Here is a 17,979-nt window from a genome sequence, read left to right on the forward strand (position 1 = left end):
ACGGCAACAACACTATCAGCAAAGCAGAAAGGAAGGGAGGCCAGGGAAATACTAGAATAACTTTCATCCCTATCTTCAGGCTAGGCTAGCTCTCTTCGCTATCTCATGGCAACAGACAGCATTTTGGCAACATTCCTTATAACCTGTAAGACAATAAGGAGCCAGGGCGGCAGGTAGCCTAGCTGTTAAGAGTGTTGCTGGTTCGAATCCCTGAGTCGACTAGGTGAAAAATATGCCCATGTGCCCTTGAGCAAGGCTCCTAACCTTAATCTGGATAAAGAGCATCTGATAAATTACTAAAATGTAAAAATGAGCCTGGACACAGACACACCCATCAATAGCACAGGGCGACTAGTGTTTACCTTTTTCTGACTAAATCCAGAGGTCCTGCCACCAGGCGATGGTGTGTTCACCAGTGATACCATTGAGGTTTTAAAAACGAGTGAGACCAGTCACTGGTTACGGTTCTTTATTCGTGTCACTGGAGACCACTGTCGGGCAACCGAATGCATTGCGCATTTCCCGAGTGCTAGAGTGTGTAGGTGGTGGTGGCTGCATGAGAGCAAGTGAACGAAGTGTCTCATGCACAACAACGCCTCATTATCCCCGAATTAAGAGTTAGCTGGGGCAACATTGACCCCCAAATCGATTTGGATATGTCGGTCCGCACGCGGACAGGATTTTACCGTCAGGAGGTAAACAAAACGGCATGGGAGGTTCCAGAGCGATACCGTGAGCTAAAGCAGGTGGGGACTGGCGCGTATGGGACAGTATGGTGAGTTTTATACGAGTTTAATCATCAAACATGGGTAGGCTACTCTTCGTAAATGTCGAATTTAGAGTTAACAATAGCCTATGTTAAGGCAATACAAACCAAGCCACAACAAGACGTGACTCGTTCCTAAAATAAGCATCGTGTTTTTTTTTTTAAATGTTCATGTCATGCATTCTTCATGTGGTTACTTCAAAAGGAAGTTTTTGTTCAGTGGAGCGCTGGATTGTGTCCGAATTAAGTCATCAACAAACATCGCTGCTATTTGATGAATTACATTATGCGGTTTCTGTTTCATTCCTAAGCATAGTTTACACGGCAGGGACTTTTTTGGCTTTGTGAAGTCGGGAAAAGCATAACAAAGAACCCCCATTGGCCTCATTGTTTGTTGGGTTTTAGTGAGCAGAAGATTTAGATTTAAGTGCATCGGCCTACATCTGTTCTGGGTCTTTGCGCAATGTTTCTTGGGATATAGGCCGACCAAATGTTTCTACTTGAATTCCAGAAATACCCAAGGATGTCTTTGAAGTAGGCCTAACCACTTGATTATAAAACATGATATTTGGATGTATATTATTTTAAATAAATAATTAATCAAGCATTCAATAAAAAATACAATAAGTGAGTTGGGTCCTTCTTCAGTAGGCTACCACCAATGGCCTACATTGCTAAAATGTTTTCTTCCCTTTACCTACATGGCTTGCTGCAGTTCCGCCCAGGACCACAGGACTGGGGTGAGGGTGGCCATCAAGAAGCTCCACAGACCCTTCCAGTCAAAGCTCTTCGCCAAGAGGGCCTACAGAGAGCTCCGGCTCCTCAAGCACATGAAGCACGAAAATGTGAGGGCCTTTCCTGAAATACGCACCTCATGATTCATTCTCATAAATAGAAAAGGTGTCTGTTTCACACCACTAATTAGCCCGTGTCTAAAAAGGAAATGGCCCAACTCTACAGTACTGCATTTAAAACTCACTTGTATCCATAGCAAACTGTTCAAATCCTTATGGCCTAGGCTGCGTGCAGAGAGCAGTGACAGTTTATTTTTCGCACACAGTGAGACAAACACAGCTGTTCCTTATGATTGGCAATTAATCAGTAGCAGAGTAGTCAGAAAGATCACATTGGTAATATTCACAGCACAACCCATAATACTAAACAGAAACACATCATATCAAGATTATAGAGATATTAATTTGAGGCAGGCACAGGTTTTGAGTCTTGATTGGAAAAGTTGAATCAGGCATTCAACTTGGGGCGGCAGGTAGCCTCGTGGTTAGAGCGTTGGGCCAGTAACCGAAAGGTTGCTGGATTGAATCCCTGAGCTGACAAGGTAAAAATCAGTCATTCTGCCTTTGAACAAGGCAGTTAACCCACTGTTCCCCCGTAGGCTGTCATTGTAAATAATCATTTGTTCTTAACTGACTTGCCTATTTAAATAAAGGTTTCAATACATGTTGTAGCTCTCCTGGACCAGGGTTGGACTTGGTGACCACTGATTTCAGAGGTCTACTGGGTATACAGGGAGTAGGTAGAGTTTAATAATGGTACACAAGGAAAGGCTGAGAAGGAAGCCAATCCATGTTGCGGAAAAAATGCCTCATAGCAACATCTACTTTAGTCAGTGGCTCACTCTAGAACGACAGAGACACACCCCGTATCACGTGTGTGTGTGTGTGTGTGTGTGTGTGTGTAACTTCAAGTGGGAATCATTTCCTGATGCTGTAATTGAGAAACATGATGCACAAAAAAAATTCTCCAGTTAATCTATAATTGAGCTATTCTATTTATTTTCTGTTATTCTTTGATTGGCTTGGATTAGGTGATTGGACTGCTGGATGTGTTCACTTCTGAGATCTCATTGGACAGGTTTCATGACTTGTAAGTACCTCTTTGTCCAATACCCTTCCTGTTCATATATTGAATGTTTTTATTCACAATAAAGTATATATTTTTACCTTTTCCCCTGTCATTCTCAGTTACCTGGTAATGCCACTCATGGGTACTGATCTGGGGAAACTGATGAAGATGGAGAGATTGTCACAGGAGAGGGTGCAATTCCTTGTCTATCAAATGCTGAAAGGACTCAAGGTTAGAGTTGCATACATGCACTCAAAATAACAATATATATATATATATATTATATATATATATATATATATATTTTATATATATATATATATACAATTCTAAGCAGTTTTAAAGATATACCTACAAATGCTCATTTTATCCCCAACATTCAAATATGATACAACATAAAGGCAGTTTATACAGAAGGTTTAAATGTTTCCCAGAATATACTTGAATACCACCTTCTTTTTCTAATTTTAAGACTTTCTCTTTTCCTGGTCTTTTGTGTCTCCCCACAGTATATCCACTCTGCAGGGATAATCCACAGGGTGCGTAAACTCTGACCTTTCAACTATGTGCATTGGTGTTGGGGCCCTTGCTCTTTTTCACGCCCACTGCTATTCATGCCGTTTTCCATATCAGAAGCTCTTTGTGTGTGTGCTTGCGTGTATTTGCGTCAATCTGGCAGCATGATAATGTAATTTTTCTAAATACCAACAGGATCTCAAACCTGGAAATTTATCTGTCAATGAAGACTGTGAGCTGAAGGTACTACATATATATCTATTGCTACCAGACCTGTGATAGGCACTGTGCTCTCCCTGTTCAGTCTCGCTCTCTTTCGATTTAAATGAAATCCACTTTATTGAAGTGGAGGCTGCTGAGGGGAGGAGAGATCATACTAATGGCTGGAACGGAGCAAATGGAATGGCATGGCATTAAACACCTGGAAACCATGTATTTGATACCATTGTACTATTCCACTCATGCCATTACCACAAGCCCGTCCTCCCCAATTAAGGTGCCATCAACCTCCTGTGCTTTATTGTCATAAAAGGGACAATCCAATGTAGCCAAAGCAATTCTCTCTGTCTGTCTCAGATCCTTGACTTCGGGCTGGCTCGGCAGACAGACACAGAGATGACTGGGTACGTCGTCACTCGCTGGTACAGAGCCCCCGAGGTAATCCTCAATTGGATGCACTATACCCAGACTGGTGAGTCTCTCAATCGCTCATTCATGGCTGCCTTCTTCTGCCTTTCTAATGTCAACATCTGTGTTATCACCATGATTAATCATGCTATTGTAACCAGAAAAATATCCTACAGTATGAGGTCCTATGGAGATCTATCTCTTTGTACAATTTGTGTACAATATCGCTGTAATTGAACCCACTGGTATGGTAGCAGTTTGGTAGCAATGTGGTACTGAAAGACCATTCAGTCCTATGTATGTCTTTGTCCTCCTCTATCGTCAGTGGATATCTGGTCGGTGGGCTGCATCATGGCAGAGATGCTGCTGGGGAAGCCACTGTTCAAAGGAAATGACCGTATCCTTTTTCAGTGTTTACTACTCTCTGTCTTCACCCCACACAACTATTGCAGAATTATATGTTATCAACCTGTCAAAGACTAGTTCTGTAAGCTTATTATGTCTAAGCATATATAGTATGAGCAGCATGTGAATGTGACTTCCTGTACCACATGAGCTATGACCCTTGACCTCTGGGTGAGCACAGACCTGGACCAACTGAAAGAGATCATGAAGATTACTGGTACACCCACTGCAGACTTTGTTACGAAGCTACAAAGCCAAGATGTAAGTCATGTGGGCACTCAAAATACATTCAGATAGTACACATTCAAAGCAAACACAGCCTACTAGAGTACATAGGAATAGAATACACATACACTCCCAGGTAAATCTGCTCCTCTTCCAACAGGCCAAAAACTACATACGGAGCCTTCCCAAAGTACTAAAGAAAGATTTGCACTTTCTTTTTTCCAAAGCTAGCTCAGACGGTGAGCAGACGTTCAATACAATGATGTGAACACGCAGTTAGTTGAATTTGACAGTCTATTACTAAAGGATCAAAAACGCTGGTTTACAAAACAGCAACTGTTTCTAACTATTGTCAGGAGTGTCCTTCTGACCATAACACCGCTAGAGACACTGTATACCTCTCTGTGTGGCAGCGGTGTGTGTGCTGGAGCGCATGCTGTTGCTGGACCCTGAGAGGCGGGTGAGTGCGTCGGAGGCGCTGGCCATGCCCTTTTTCAGCGAGTTCAGAGAACCAGAGGAGGAGACGGAGGCCCAGCCCTACGATCACTCCATGGACAACACAGACCTGCTCCTGGAGCAGTGGAAACGTGAGAGATGGTTGGAGGGAAGCTGAAGAAAGAGATGGAGAGCGGGGGGAGGGAGGAGGAAGATATGGGAGAGAGAGATATATGCTGGGGAGGACGGACGGAGGGAGGGAGGGAGAGAGAAGAAGGAGATACAGGCAGAGTAAAAAAGGGGGAGAGATGGAGAATGAGGTGGCTGGTAGCCTAGAGGTAAAGACCGTTGGGCAGGTAACTGAAAGGTCGTTGGTTCAAATCCCCAAGCTGGCAAGGTAGAAAATTATGCAATTCTGCCCATGTGCAAGGCAACAACTGCTCCCTGGGTGCTGATGATGTGGATGTTAAATAAGGCAGCCCCCTGCACTGCTCTGATTAAGAGGGGTTGGGTTAAATACAGAAGATGCTATTCGGTTGAACGCATTCAGCAACTGATTAGTTCTCTTTCCCCAGGAAGAGAGCTTAAGGAAAAACATTCCTTTGGTCATTCCACATGATAGAAGGAGAGCGATGATGAGGGAGATGGATGTGTGATAACATGTTCAGCTTGAGAGAAAGAAAGAGGACTAAAAATCTATAGAGTCTACAGAGTAACTAATTAGTCATTTCTTGTGATATCTCCTACAGGTCACACATTCACAGAGATTCTGTCCTTCAGGCCTGCAGCAACAGAGACCAAGGACCCCAAAGAGACATCACTCTGAGAGTACCCACATACCTCTCAATACCTGTCAATGATTATTATAAGGCATTGTTGTATTGTTGTACAGATGTAATGCGAATCCAATGTACAGAATGTAGTTTATTGATTATAAATGGATTTTTTTACAAACATTTTTGAAGATATTGTCAGTCTTGTGTAATTGTGGAACTACTGTAACAGCCAACCAATGAGCCCCTGGGAAAGAAATTATTACTTGCTTCCCCGTAAACCATGAGAATGACTGTAAGCTAAGACATCAAATGTTCAGCAATAAAAGGCCACTCTAAAATGATCAGTTTTGTCACATAACAATGCCACAGATGTGGGCATTTTTTGAGGGAGTGTGCAATTGGCATGCTGACTGCAGGAATGTCCACCAGAGCTGTTGCTAGAGAATTTAATGTTAATTTCTCTACCAAAAGCTGCCTCCAACTAGAATTTATCAAGTATGTCCAACCGGCCTCACAATCGCAGACCACGTGTAAGCACGCCCGCCCAGGACCTCCACATCCGGATCCTTCACCTGCCAGATAGTCTGACACCAGTCACCTGGACAGCTGATGAAACTGAGTATTTATGTCTGTAATAAAGCCCTTTTGTGGTGAAAAACTCATTCTGATTGGCTTGGCCTGGCTCCCAAGTGGATGGGCCTACACTCTCCCAAGCCTACCCATGGCTGAGCTCCCCGCCCAATCATGTGAAGTCCATAGATTAGGGCCTAATGGATTTCAATTGACTGATTTCCTTAACTGTAACTCAGTTGTTGAAATTGTTGCATGTTGCATGTTTGTTCAGTATAACGTTAATTGACTGCAATATTTTTTAGACTGCAATACACCTGCTCAAACACTGGAATTATCCATGTACGTGGCCTAAGGTCCAGCAAGGACAAAGATCACCTCTGTCTATAAATGGAGCACCAACCTTGCTGATTTTAGTTTGGGTCCCTCAAAAGCCATGAAGAGAGCCAACATCTTTATTCTGCTTCTTGCTGGTGTGTTGGTCAACGGAAAAGGTATGCTTTATGTTACATGTGAGTTTGTGGATTAAAGCCTGAGCATATGTGTAGCAGAGTAACTCAAAATGTGGACTTAATATTTAAATCAAATAGCAATGTGTGTGGTCAGAAATCTTTTTAAAAAGGAGAAGGAGGTGCCGATTACTACGGTAATCAATTACGTTTTTATTGTGCCCTTGTTTGTGTGTTGCAGACCTCCGCTGGCAGAACAGCTATGACCAGCCTTTGGATTTTAATTGCCCATCAGGACAATCCATCTCTCGCATAGTGAGGTGATTCCTTATGTTCCATACAACCAATCTTCTCCAAAACCTGAATTCTGCACTGCACTCTGTATTTTGGATTTAGGTTATTGCAATTGCATTCCGGACAAAATATGTTGGGCAACAATAAAACCTACAACCTGCATAAATGTTTTTTTTTTCGTATAAATTCAACTATTAATTTGTGCATTGTAATGTATTTTTCCAATTTTAGTGAGCATCACAACAAACATGAAGACCGTATGTGGGACTTTGGGTGCAAAGCCACATTTGACTCAGCAACTAACTGCTTCATATCTTCCTACGTAAATGACTTCGACAAACCTTTCAACTACCAATGCCCAAGCCACCAGGTCATCACAGGGATGAACAGCTATCATGACAACAAGCATGAGGACAGAAGGTGAGATGTAAATTCATCACTATTCACATGAAATAAATACAAAATCTTCAAGAAATGACTTTGTCAAATCAAACAAAATAACTAGGGCTTTACAATGATGGTAAAATTTAGAGACATTTGGGGATTAAATGGTGTAAAATCCTAAAAGTGACACAGGGTTGACGGAGGTACTGTTTTTGTTGAACAACCCTACTATAATGTGAATTACAAGGTCAATACAAAACATATATCATAATTCAAACCTCATTTCCACCCTTATACAGATAGAAGTTCACCTGCTGTGGAGCCAGCAACTTCTGTACTGATTCCTGCCAGTGGACCAACTACGTAAACTGGTTTGATGAGGCCTTCACTTTTAATGTCCCACCAAATTTCTACCTGATTGCAGTTGAAAGCTACCATGACAACAAGTATGAGTGAGTATGATTATTCATTGGTACTGTATGCTAATGTATGCTAATGTAATGGATTCCAAGTATTTTCTCTCTCTCTGTGTGTGTGTATATCTACGGTATCTGTGTGTCATATTCTTGCTGTTGGAATAAACAAGCTTCAGGAAAGGATGAATTGACTACAAAACTAACAGGAACAAAATGTCTGTTTGTCTTGTGTACTTTCAGAGATCGTCGCTGGCGATACCAATACTGTACCAGAAGGTCATGCTGAATCTATACAGTAACTGATTCTTCCTACAATCAGATTATTTTATCCATTGTTGTCTCTTGATAATCTTGAAAGAAATTAATGATTAAAGATACATGCATCAAATGATTGTGTTTAATTTCACTGCACTAACGTTTAAATGATTGATTATGCTTGGTTTCTGGTCAAGATATAAACTCTATACAGTACTGTAATGGACAGCAAATGGTTATCTCAGACAATTACTAAAACATTGGGTCACACTTTATTTGGATAATCCCCTGTAGATGATCTACAGCGGAACAAACCATCAACAGACTATCAACTGCAACTCTGTTGATATGCAACAGCTTGCTATGGTTACGTTTAGGGTTAGAGTTAGTCAAATCAAAGCAAATTTTATTTGTCACATGCACTGAATACAACAGGTGTAGTAGACCTTACAGTGAAATGCTTAACCAACAATGCAGTTTTAAGAAAATACACCAAAAAAAGTGTTGGGGTTAAAGGGAAAGTTCAGTATTTTACAACTTCATTTTAGATGGTTCCTGCCCCTGTAAGTAGTCTATGGATCAGGAGAAACTGTAATACATGGTTTGGTTTTTCTTCTAATAGCCACTACAAACTTCAGCTAACTGTTTAAAATCAATGGGAGTGGTGTGGGCATGCAGTGACTGTTAAAAAAGCCATAGACAAATTAACTGAATTATTTGGTTTGACGTAACTTTAAATGATTAGGCTTCTTAAATTCTTAAACATCTTAACCATGGATTACAGTTTCTCCTGGCCCATAGACAACCTTCAGGGGGAGGATCCATCTAACAAGAAGGTGTAAAATACTGAACTTCTCCTTTAAGGCATTTACTGAGATACTGCCCAATTTACACTTGACCCATGGTTCTCACTGTAACACAGAGGTAAATAAAAAAAATAGTTTGGCCACATTTCTAGCATACAAAAACCATCCTGTTATGCAATTCCTGAGAGGTTATACTGTTATTTAGTGTATTTTTGTTAAACATTTCCCTTTCAGCACACCTATTCAAACACTGAGATTACCCATGTACGTGGCTGAAAAACCCCCAAGGTCTTTAGCTCAGTGATCCGTTTCTCAGTTTCTATAAATATATATTTAGCCCTGCTTGTTGTGCTTGGGTCAGATCCCACACCTCTGGGAAGCTACAGCGCCTTCAGAAAATAATTCACTCCCCTTTACTTTTTCCAAAATGTGTTGTGTTTCAGCCTGAATTTCAAATGGATTAAATTGAGATTTGTGCCACGGGCCTGCACACAATGCTCCATAGTGTCAAACTGGAATTGTGTTTTTAGACATTATTGCAAATTCATAAAAAATGAAAAGCTGAAATGTGTTGAGTCAATAAGTATTCAACCCCTTTGGTACGGCAAGCCTAAATAAGTTCAGGAGTAAAAATGTGCTTAACAAGTCACATAATAAATTGCATGGACTCACTATGTATGCAATAATAGTGTTTAACATTGAATGACTTCCTCATCTCTGTACCCCACACATACAATTATCTGTAAGGTCCCTCAGTCGAACAGTGAATTTCAAACACAGATTCAACCACAAAGACCAGGGAGGGTTTCCAATGCCTCGCAAAGAAGGGCACCTATTGGTAGATAGGTAAAAAATTATGTAAAGCAGACCTTGAATGTCCCTTTGAGCAAGGTGAAGTTATTGATTACACTTTGGATGGTGTATCAATACACCCAGTCACTACAAAGATACAGGCGTCCTTCCTAACTCAGTTGCCAGAGAGGAAGAAAACCACTCAGGGATTTCACCATGAGGCCAATAGTGACTTTAAACATTTAATGGCTGTGATAGGGGAAAACTGAGGATGGATCAACAACATTGTAGTTACTCCACAATACTAACCTAATTGAGTGAAAAGAAGGAAGCTTCCAAAAACATGCATCGTGTTTGCAACAAAACACTAAAGTATACAGTGTTTGTTTGGAGCAAATCCAATTCAACACATTACTGAGTACCACTCTCCATATTTTCAAGCATAGTGGTGGCTGCATCATGTTATGGGTACGCTTGTAATCGTTAAGGACTGGGGAGTTTCAGGGTAAAAAATACATGTAATAGAGCTAAGCACAGACAAAAACCTGGTTCAGTCTGCTTTCCAACAGATATTGGGAGTCAAATTTACCTTTCAGCAGGACAATAACCTAAAACACAAGGCCAAATATACAAATATCTTGCTTACCAAGATGACATTAAATGTTCCTGCGTGGCCTAGTTACAGTTTTAACTTTTATCGGCTTGAAAATCTATGGCAAGACATGAAAATGGTTTGATGAATATTAAAAAGAATGATGTGCAAATATTGTACAATCCAGGTGTGCAAAGCTCACAGAAAGGCTCACAGCTGTAATCTCTGCCAAAGGTGATTCTAACATGTATTGACTTAAGGAATTGAATACTTATGTAATCAAGATACATTAGTGTTTTATATTTCATTAATAATTTACAAATGTTAGAAGAAAAAAAATTGCTTTGACAATACAGAGTATTTTGTGTAGTTCGTTGACAAAAAAATGACATTTAAATCCATTTGAATCCCACACAACAAAATGTGGAAAAAGTCAAGGGGTGTGGATACTTTGTGAAGGCACTGTAGCTATTTGTCAGTCTTATGGCTTGGGGATAGAAGCTGTTCATGAGCCTCTTGGTGTCAGACTTGATGCACCAATACCACTTGCTGTGCGGAAGCAGAGAGAACAGTCTATGGTTTGGGTGGCTAGAGTCTATAATGATTTTCAGGGCGTTCCTGATATAGAGGTCCTGGATAGCAGGGAGCTCAGCCCCAGTGATGTATTGGGCCGTCCGCACCACACTCTGTAGCGCCATGCGATCGAGGGCAGTGCTGTTGCCATACCAAGCAGTGATGCAGCCAGTCAGAATGCTCTCAATGGTGCAGCTGTAGAACTTTTGGGGGATTTTAGGGCCCATTCCAAACCTGTTCAACTACCTTAGGGGGAAGAGGTGCGGTCTCACCTTCTTCACGACTGTGCGCATGTGACTGGACCATTTTAAATCATTAGTGATTTGGACACCGAAGAACTTGAAACTCTTGACCTGCTCCACTGTAGCCCTGTTAATGTGGATGTGGGCAAGCTCCCCCCCCCCGTTTCCTGTAGTCCACGATCAGCTCCTTGGTCTTACTGACGTTGAGGGAGGGGTTATTGTCCCGGACCACACTGCCAGGTCTCTGACCTTCTTCCTGTAGTTTGTCTCATTGTTGCCGGTGATCAGGCCTACCACCGTTGTGTCGTCAGCAAGCTTAATGATGGTGTTGGAGTCGTACATGGCAACGCAGTCATGGGTGAACAGGGAGCACAGGAGGGGACTAAGCAAAAAATGACCGTGAATATGCCTGCCAGCTGATCTGCTCATGTTCTGAGAACGTACCCTGGAATATCGCTCAAGGCTAGCAGCTTCTCTTTGAGCGATTCTCCGCATGATCCTAAAGCCAGCCGATCAATACACCTAACAGCCGTTGCATTTGAATCCGGACGGGAATGACTGGTTTGTTAATAAGACACAAACAATATAGCTTTGTGATATTTAACAAGTAATGTTTATCTCAAGGAATGTAATCAATTGACCACTAGATATATTATCTTACATTAAGTGCTATTTGTATATGCAGATCATATAGAATGCACCCTGAAATACTGTTCTATTGTTTTTGAGCTGACAGAAAACATTCTATTTCATAGTTCATATTTTCAATGGACAATCAAGCTACTGTAGGCACTGGAAAGATTGTCTCATTGTACATTTAATGTTTATTACAGTCATGTAAACTGGCTTAAACTTCAGAAAAAAACATTGTATAGACGGAATCAACAACAAAAAAGTGTGTCGCTTTGTGTGGTAAATTACTGGCTTGATAAGATGGCTCATGCAATGTTTATTATGCAACAGATCCTACTTCACACTCTTCAAAATGTTGTCACAGGTATGTAGCTATGCCTTCTCGCCTTTTACCAGAGATATCTGATCTGTCAGATGATTGGGTAAGTAGATTTAATCACATGTGATTATTACCTAATGCACAGTAAAGGTATAAAATAGCATCACTTGTCTAAGGAGACAACATTTCCTGCAGAGAGCCAAACATAGAGAATCCCTTCATCAGGCTTCATCCTCATGACAGGTAAGAGCAGTCATCTCGATCCATTTACTGTGGTGTATGGATAACATTGCCAATGGTTACGTTCCAATGTCCATATTAGCAGACCACTTAGAATGAACAAAATTAATTTGGCATGCATTCTAATTGGTATGATGGTGTGGATATTGGAACTCTGGTGCCAACAATTTGGTCTTGCAGGGTGGGATAATGACTTTGATGCACCGTTTATTTCCTTTCAAATCTATGTAGTTATTAAGCTAAAAGGGGTGACTGGTAGGAAATATTTGTGTTTCATGTGTTATGGAAAACATATTATTTTGCCCCAATTGTAACTGTTATGCTGAAGAGATGCTTAGTCAGTATTGGCCATACCTTTTGTTTTATAGTGATTTATGCTGACTTATACCATCTGATATTATTTTGTTTCAGATACCACAGTAACCACCACGAGGACAGGTTATGCTAATAACTACGAGAACTTTATGGACTTTACATGCTGAATCAACCATGCAATTGCTGGGGTGTACAGCTATCACAGTAACCACCAGGAGGACAGGAGGTGAGTCTCTTCATTTCAGTATATAGAATAATCACATTCAGATTTTCAGGCATTTTGTGAATTTCATATGGACACAAATTTGTCTTAGTCATTTTGAGCAAGGCTGAGGAACAATTTACATTGTAATAAGTCAGATGAGGCCTAAGAAACATTACAGTACCTGCTTTACTCAGTTTATCTAGTATCCTCGGTTACAAATGTCTGAGAATCCTGATCAAATACCAACAAGATCAGTGGCCTCATGTTACTCCACTCTCCAGTACTTAACTGCCAAAATAAATGTTTAATGAAGGGAGAAAGTATAGTCAATTAACCCACATTAATATGAATTTATTGTCTGTCCCTTTTCAGTTGGAGGTTTTACTGCTCTTCTGTCCTTAAGATTTGTACCTTTGACTGCCAGGTTACACCCTGGGTCAACTACAGTACTGGGATGAGGCATTCACCGACAAAGCCACCAGTACCAACGATCTCCTTATTCCACATTTTGTTGTATTACAGCCTGAATTCAACATTGATTAAATTGATTGTTTTTCTCACACAATATCCCATAATGACAAAGTGGAATTATGTTTAAAAAATAATCATAATTTCATGAAAAATGAAAAACAGAAATATCTCATTTACACAAGTATTCACATCCTTGAGTCAATACTTTGTATGTTTGAAAATACCCTTGAGCATGGTGAAGTTATTAATTACATGTTGGATGGTGTATCAATACACCCATTCACTACAAAGATACAGGCATCCTTCCTAACTCAGTTGCCGGAGAGGAAGGAAACTGCTCAGGGATTTCACTATGAGGCCAATGGTGACTTTAAAACATTACAGAGTTTAGTGGCTGTGATAGGAGAAAACTAAGGATGGATCAACAACATTATAGTTACTCCACAAAACTAACCTAAAGAAAAGCTGGAAGCCTGTACAGAATACAAATATTCCAAAACATACATCCTGTTTGCAACAAGGCATTAAAGTACAATTGCAATACATGTGGCAAAGCAATTAACTTTTTGTCCTGAATACAAAGTGTTATGGTTGGGACAAATCCAATATAATCTACAGAGTACCACTGGTGGCTGCATCATGTTAAAGGTATCCGTGTAAACGTTAAGGACTGGGGAGTTTTTCAGGATAAAAAGGAAATGGAATTGACCTAAACACAGGCAAAATCATAGAGGAAAATCCTAGTGGTTCAGTCTCCTTTCCTAAAGCTAAAGTTAAAAGTCTGTATTATACACAACCTTTTGAGGTTAAATGCAATTACATTATAGGAACTAAAGGTATGACATCAATGCACTGTATTTGACTTTTGATAAGAGATTCTGGTACAAGCCACGCACTGAAACCACGTTCTCCACACTCCTAAATTCGTCATACACTCATGTATTACACATATAGTCTCATATCTTTCCCTCCAATTGGTTCTGTCTATTAAAAATAGTATATTAATTGACTTCAGCTCCCCAGGAGCAGGGATGGAGAGTTGGAGACCATTTATTTTATTCCTCAGTACATTGCCCTCTACATGTTAGTTCATAGTAAAAGTTGCCAGTTCTGTTTCACCTTATTTAATGGTCACTACAGAAATAATGTATTTTTAATGGGCAGGTTTGAATGGGCAGGGCAGGTTCGCTCTCAGTCTCTTCTCTCTGATAAGGTGTGTTTGTTTACCTTCTCACTCTACTACTTGACTCTGTAACAGTCCCATATTCCTAGTATCGAATTCACCTCACTCCATCTCTGCGAGACAATGAAGGATACACACACCCTGCTTAATCTACTTCTGCTGCTAGTGTACCTAGCAGGTAATATGATTTTAAAAATATATAACAACATTGTTTTATGATAACATTTCTTTTTGAGGATGCCAAAGTTGGTTTAACATCAGTCAGTAGGTCTGGACACTTCCTGTTAAGCTCTATAACTACATTTACTTTCAATGTCTACGGAGGTCCAGCTTTTGTTTGGGTGAAAATAGTGTTACATTATATGTGTTGATTATAGCCTGTGGCTGTTTTGATGAACTTCCAGGATCAGCTTTGACCACTGATGGAGGGAGTGGCAGTACCAGTAAGTAAACCACATCACATAATAGCCAAGACAAATTATTACAGGAGTGACCACATCACTGCATTGATGGGAATGTTGGGTACTTTGAATAATGACTGTGAGAGTAGGGTAGTGCTATCAGCTATCAGCTAACTACAGAAGTGAAGGCGTTTTATTGGATTATCGTTGTAGTAATTTATCACTGTTACAAGAATACATTTACACCCTGTATCCAAGAAATCCTTTATTCTTAAACAGGTAGGCCTACATTTCCTGATTGTGCACTGTAATTTTCAGATGGTCCCTTGGAACTAACCATTGTGGGACCTGACTTTGTTAAAGTGGGTGTGCCACGCAGCTTTGACTGTGCTGCCCAGTGCTCTCCTTCCTGTAGCTACAGAATGAGTATCGACGGGCAGATTTGGCATGGCAACGAGCTGTTGTTCACAGCTCGCCAATGGGAGGAGTCCCTAAACCTCACATGCACTGCAAGGAATGATGAATCTGGGAGGTCCTCTACAGTAACAAAGATACTGCAGGTTTTAGGTGCGTGGGTGGTTTGTTGTTTTTATAACACTTCACTTGAAATTAAAGGTGATGGTCTTTATGATATTAGGAATAGAGGGATAATTAAATGTGTTGCAATTTATTGACAAAATGTCTGGATTACTGGATTAGTGTTAGATAAAAATTATTTTGCTAATGTTTTTCACATTGGTCATAGGATCTAGACTATTATCTAAATGTCTATGTGTTCCTTCTTTTAGCTGGACCTACCAACGTATCGATCACAGGCCCTGCCCTGATGACCCCAGGGGCCCCTCAAAGCTTCCAGTGTAACGCAGACTGCCGTCCCTCCTGCAACTACACCTGGAAGATAAAGGGCAGATGGCTCGGGGGGCAGGGGAACAAGATTACTGTAACTCCCGAAGAGTTGGCCACCTCTGCTACCCTGAACTGCAAGGCCATCAACAGTGTGTCTGGGCTCTATGCCATGGCAACCAGGACAATTCCTGTAACATGTAGGTTATTCTGAGATTTAGAGCTTCTAACAATTGTAGATTCCCTCTTGTTGTTAGTGTAATGCAATTGTCCATATCCACACCAATAGCTTCATCTATCAATATACATACATTCCCTTATATAGTATGTAGTCTATATTTGTTGAGGTTTTGGTTGAAGTGATACTTGAACCATTGTTTTCCTCTAATTTTTGTCTCCTATCAGCTGGTCCATCAGAGGTCCACGTCATCGGCCCAGACTCTGTTGCAGTCGGCTTCAAGTCCATGTTTCAGTGCACTGCCAAATGCACTCCCGCTTGTGACTACCACTGGACCATTGATGGTCACACTGTCCACGGTAGTGAGATGGAGATGACGGTCGAGCGAAATGTGAAGTCAGAGAAGATTATGTGCCACGCTCAGAATACGGTCTCAACTCATTTTGAGGTGGTCACCAAGTCCGTACGGGTGGAAGGTACAGCAGAAATCTCATGATTCTACATTTTAGCAACTACCTGAACTTTTATGCTGTCATAAACATTATCTGACCTAATATCATGTTTTTTTTGTGTTCCTTTTGGAATGGTTTTGTGCGTTGCAGAAAATGACAAAAAGAAGATCCTCTCCAAAAAATATGGTTGTCAAGCTGTGTCCAGTTTGTGTTTGTCCAAGAAGACCATCTCTGGGAGGAAGCATCAGCATTGTACAGCAGCTGAAACCTGGTCCCGATTGAGTCCGAACATACCTTGCTGACAACACCAGGTTCCAGAGCATTAAAGCTGTAAAACAGGAATATAGACTGAAAATAGACAGGACATTAAAACCTTGAATACTAGCTACAGTGACTTCAGAAAGTATTCACACTCCCTGACTTCCACATTTGGTTATGTTGGAGTCTGAATTTAAAATAGAATACATTTCAATTTTTTGTCACTGGCCTACACACAATACCCCATAATGTCAAAGTAGAATTATGTTTTTGATATATATACACTACCATTCAAAAGTTTGGGGTCACTTAGGAATGTCTTTGTTTTTGAAAGAAAATCACATTTTTTGTTCATTACAATAACATCAAATTGATCAGAAATACAGTGTAGACATTATTAATGTTGTAAATGACTATTGTAGCTGGAAACAACAGATTGTTTGTGGAACATCTACATAGGCATACAGAGGCCCATTATCAGCAACTATCACTGTTCCAATGCAACTATCACTGTTCCAATGGCACATTGTGTTAGCTAATCAAATAGTACCCGTAAAACACCAGTCTCAAAATCAACAGTGAAGAGGCGACTCCGGGGTGTTCCTCTGTCCAGTGTCTGTGTTCTTATGCCCATCTTAATCTTTTCTTTTCATTGGCCAATCTGAGAGATGGCTTTTTCTTTGCAACTATGCCTTGAAGACCAACATCCCGGAGTCGCCCCTTCACTGTTGACGTTGAGACTGGTGTTTTGCGGGTACTATTTAATGAAGCTGCCAGTGGAGGACTTGCGAGGCGTCTGTTTCTCAAACTAGACACTCTAATGTACTTGTCCTCTTGCTCAGTTGTGCACCGGGGCCTCCCACTCCTCTTTCTATTCTGGTTAGTGCCAGTTTGTGCTGTTCTGTGAAGGGAGTAGTACACAGCGTTGTACGAGATCTTCAGTCTCTTGGCAATTTCTCGCATGGAATAGCCTTTATTTCTCAGAACAAGAATAGACTGATGAGTTTCAGAAGAAATTTCTTTGTTTCTGGCCATTTTGAGCCTGTAATCGAACCCACAAATGCTGATGCTCCAGATACTCAAATAGTCTAAAGAAGGCCAGTTTTATTGCGTCTTTAATCAATACAACAGTTTTCAGCTGTGCTAACATAATTGCAAAAGGGTTTTCTAATGATCAATTAGCCTTTTAAATTGATAAACTTGGATTAGCTAACACAATGTGCCATTGGAACAGGAGGGATGGCTGCTGATAATGGGCCTCTGTATGCCTGTGTAGATATTCCACTAAAAATCTGCCATTTCAAGCTACTTTAAAAAATAAAATAAAAATATTTATTTAACCAGGTAGGAAAATTGAGAACAAGTTCTCATTTACAACTGCGACCTGGCCAAGATAAAGCAAAGCAGTTCGACACATACAACAACACAGAGTTACACATGGAGTAAACAAACATACAGTCAATAATACAGTTGAAAATCAAGTCTGTAAACAATG

General features: G+C 40.6%; 3 protein-coding genes across 6 annotated transcripts; all 3 read left to right on the forward strand.

Annotated features, from left to right (window-relative positions):
* Positions 1 to 410: 410 nt before the first annotated feature.
* LOC112216970 (mitogen-activated protein kinase 12) lies at positions 411 to 5,795 on the forward strand. 2 transcript variants are annotated; one of them, XM_024377144.2, is made up of 12 exons: positions 413 to 775; positions 1,482 to 1,611; positions 2,592 to 2,650; positions 2,749 to 2,860; positions 3,139 to 3,168; positions 3,341 to 3,388; positions 3,722 to 3,836; positions 4,098 to 4,169; positions 4,359 to 4,438; positions 4,563 to 4,641; positions 4,816 to 4,989; positions 5,587 to 5,795. In XM_024377144.2, the coding sequence occupies exons 1-12, from the start codon at positions 657 to 659 to the stop codon at positions 5,661 to 5,663; spliced, it is 1,095 nt and encodes a 364-aa protein (XP_024232912.1). In that variant the 5' UTR covers positions 413 to 656; the 3' UTR covers positions 5,664 to 5,795. The 2 variants fall into 2 exon arrangements, with proteins under 2 accessions (XP_024232913.1, XP_024232912.1); XM_024377145.2 differs by lacking the exon at positions 3,139 to 3,168 and having other exon boundaries at positions 411 to 775.
* A 226-nt stretch (positions 5,796 to 6,021) lies between these two features.
* LOC112216972 (hemagglutinin/amebocyte aggregation factor-like) lies at positions 6,022 to 8,114 on the forward strand. Its single transcript, XM_024377147.2, is given in 5 exon segments — positions 6,022 to 6,677; positions 6,874 to 6,952; positions 7,158 to 7,346; positions 7,610 to 7,762; positions 7,967 to 8,114. Coding segments are annotated over 5 exon segments (525 nt in total). The 5' UTR covers positions 6,022 to 6,619; the 3' UTR covers positions 8,013 to 8,114.
* Positions 8,115 to 14,166: 6,052 nt separating this feature from the next.
* Positions 14,167 to 16,689, forward strand: LOC112217270 (hemicentin-2). Of its 3 annotated transcripts, none has more exons than XM_042299995.1 (6): positions 14,167 to 14,530; positions 14,730 to 14,795; positions 15,072 to 15,368; positions 15,542 to 15,796; positions 16,002 to 16,250; positions 16,377 to 16,689. In XM_042299995.1, exons 1-6 carry the CDS (start codon positions 14,476 to 14,478, stop codon positions 16,526 to 16,528), a joined length of 1,074 nt encoding a protein of 357 aa, XP_042155929.1. In that variant the 5' UTR covers positions 14,167 to 14,475; the 3' UTR covers positions 16,529 to 16,689. The 3 variants fall into 3 exon arrangements, with proteins under 3 accessions (XP_042155929.1, XP_042155931.1, XP_024233299.1); XM_042299997.1 differs by having other exon boundaries at positions 14,168 to 14,530; positions 14,757 to 14,795; XM_024377531.2 differs by having other exon boundaries at positions 14,171 to 14,530; positions 15,072 to 15,320.
* The last annotated feature ends 1,290 nt before the right edge of the window (positions 16,690 to 17,979 follow it).

This window comes from Oncorhynchus tshawytscha, linkage group LG17 (assembly GCF_018296145.1).
Source record: "Oncorhynchus tshawytscha isolate Ot180627B linkage group LG17, Otsh_v2.0, whole genome shotgun sequence".
Taxonomy (NCBI): Eukaryota; Metazoa; Chordata; class Actinopteri; order Salmoniformes; family Salmonidae; genus Oncorhynchus; species Oncorhynchus tshawytscha.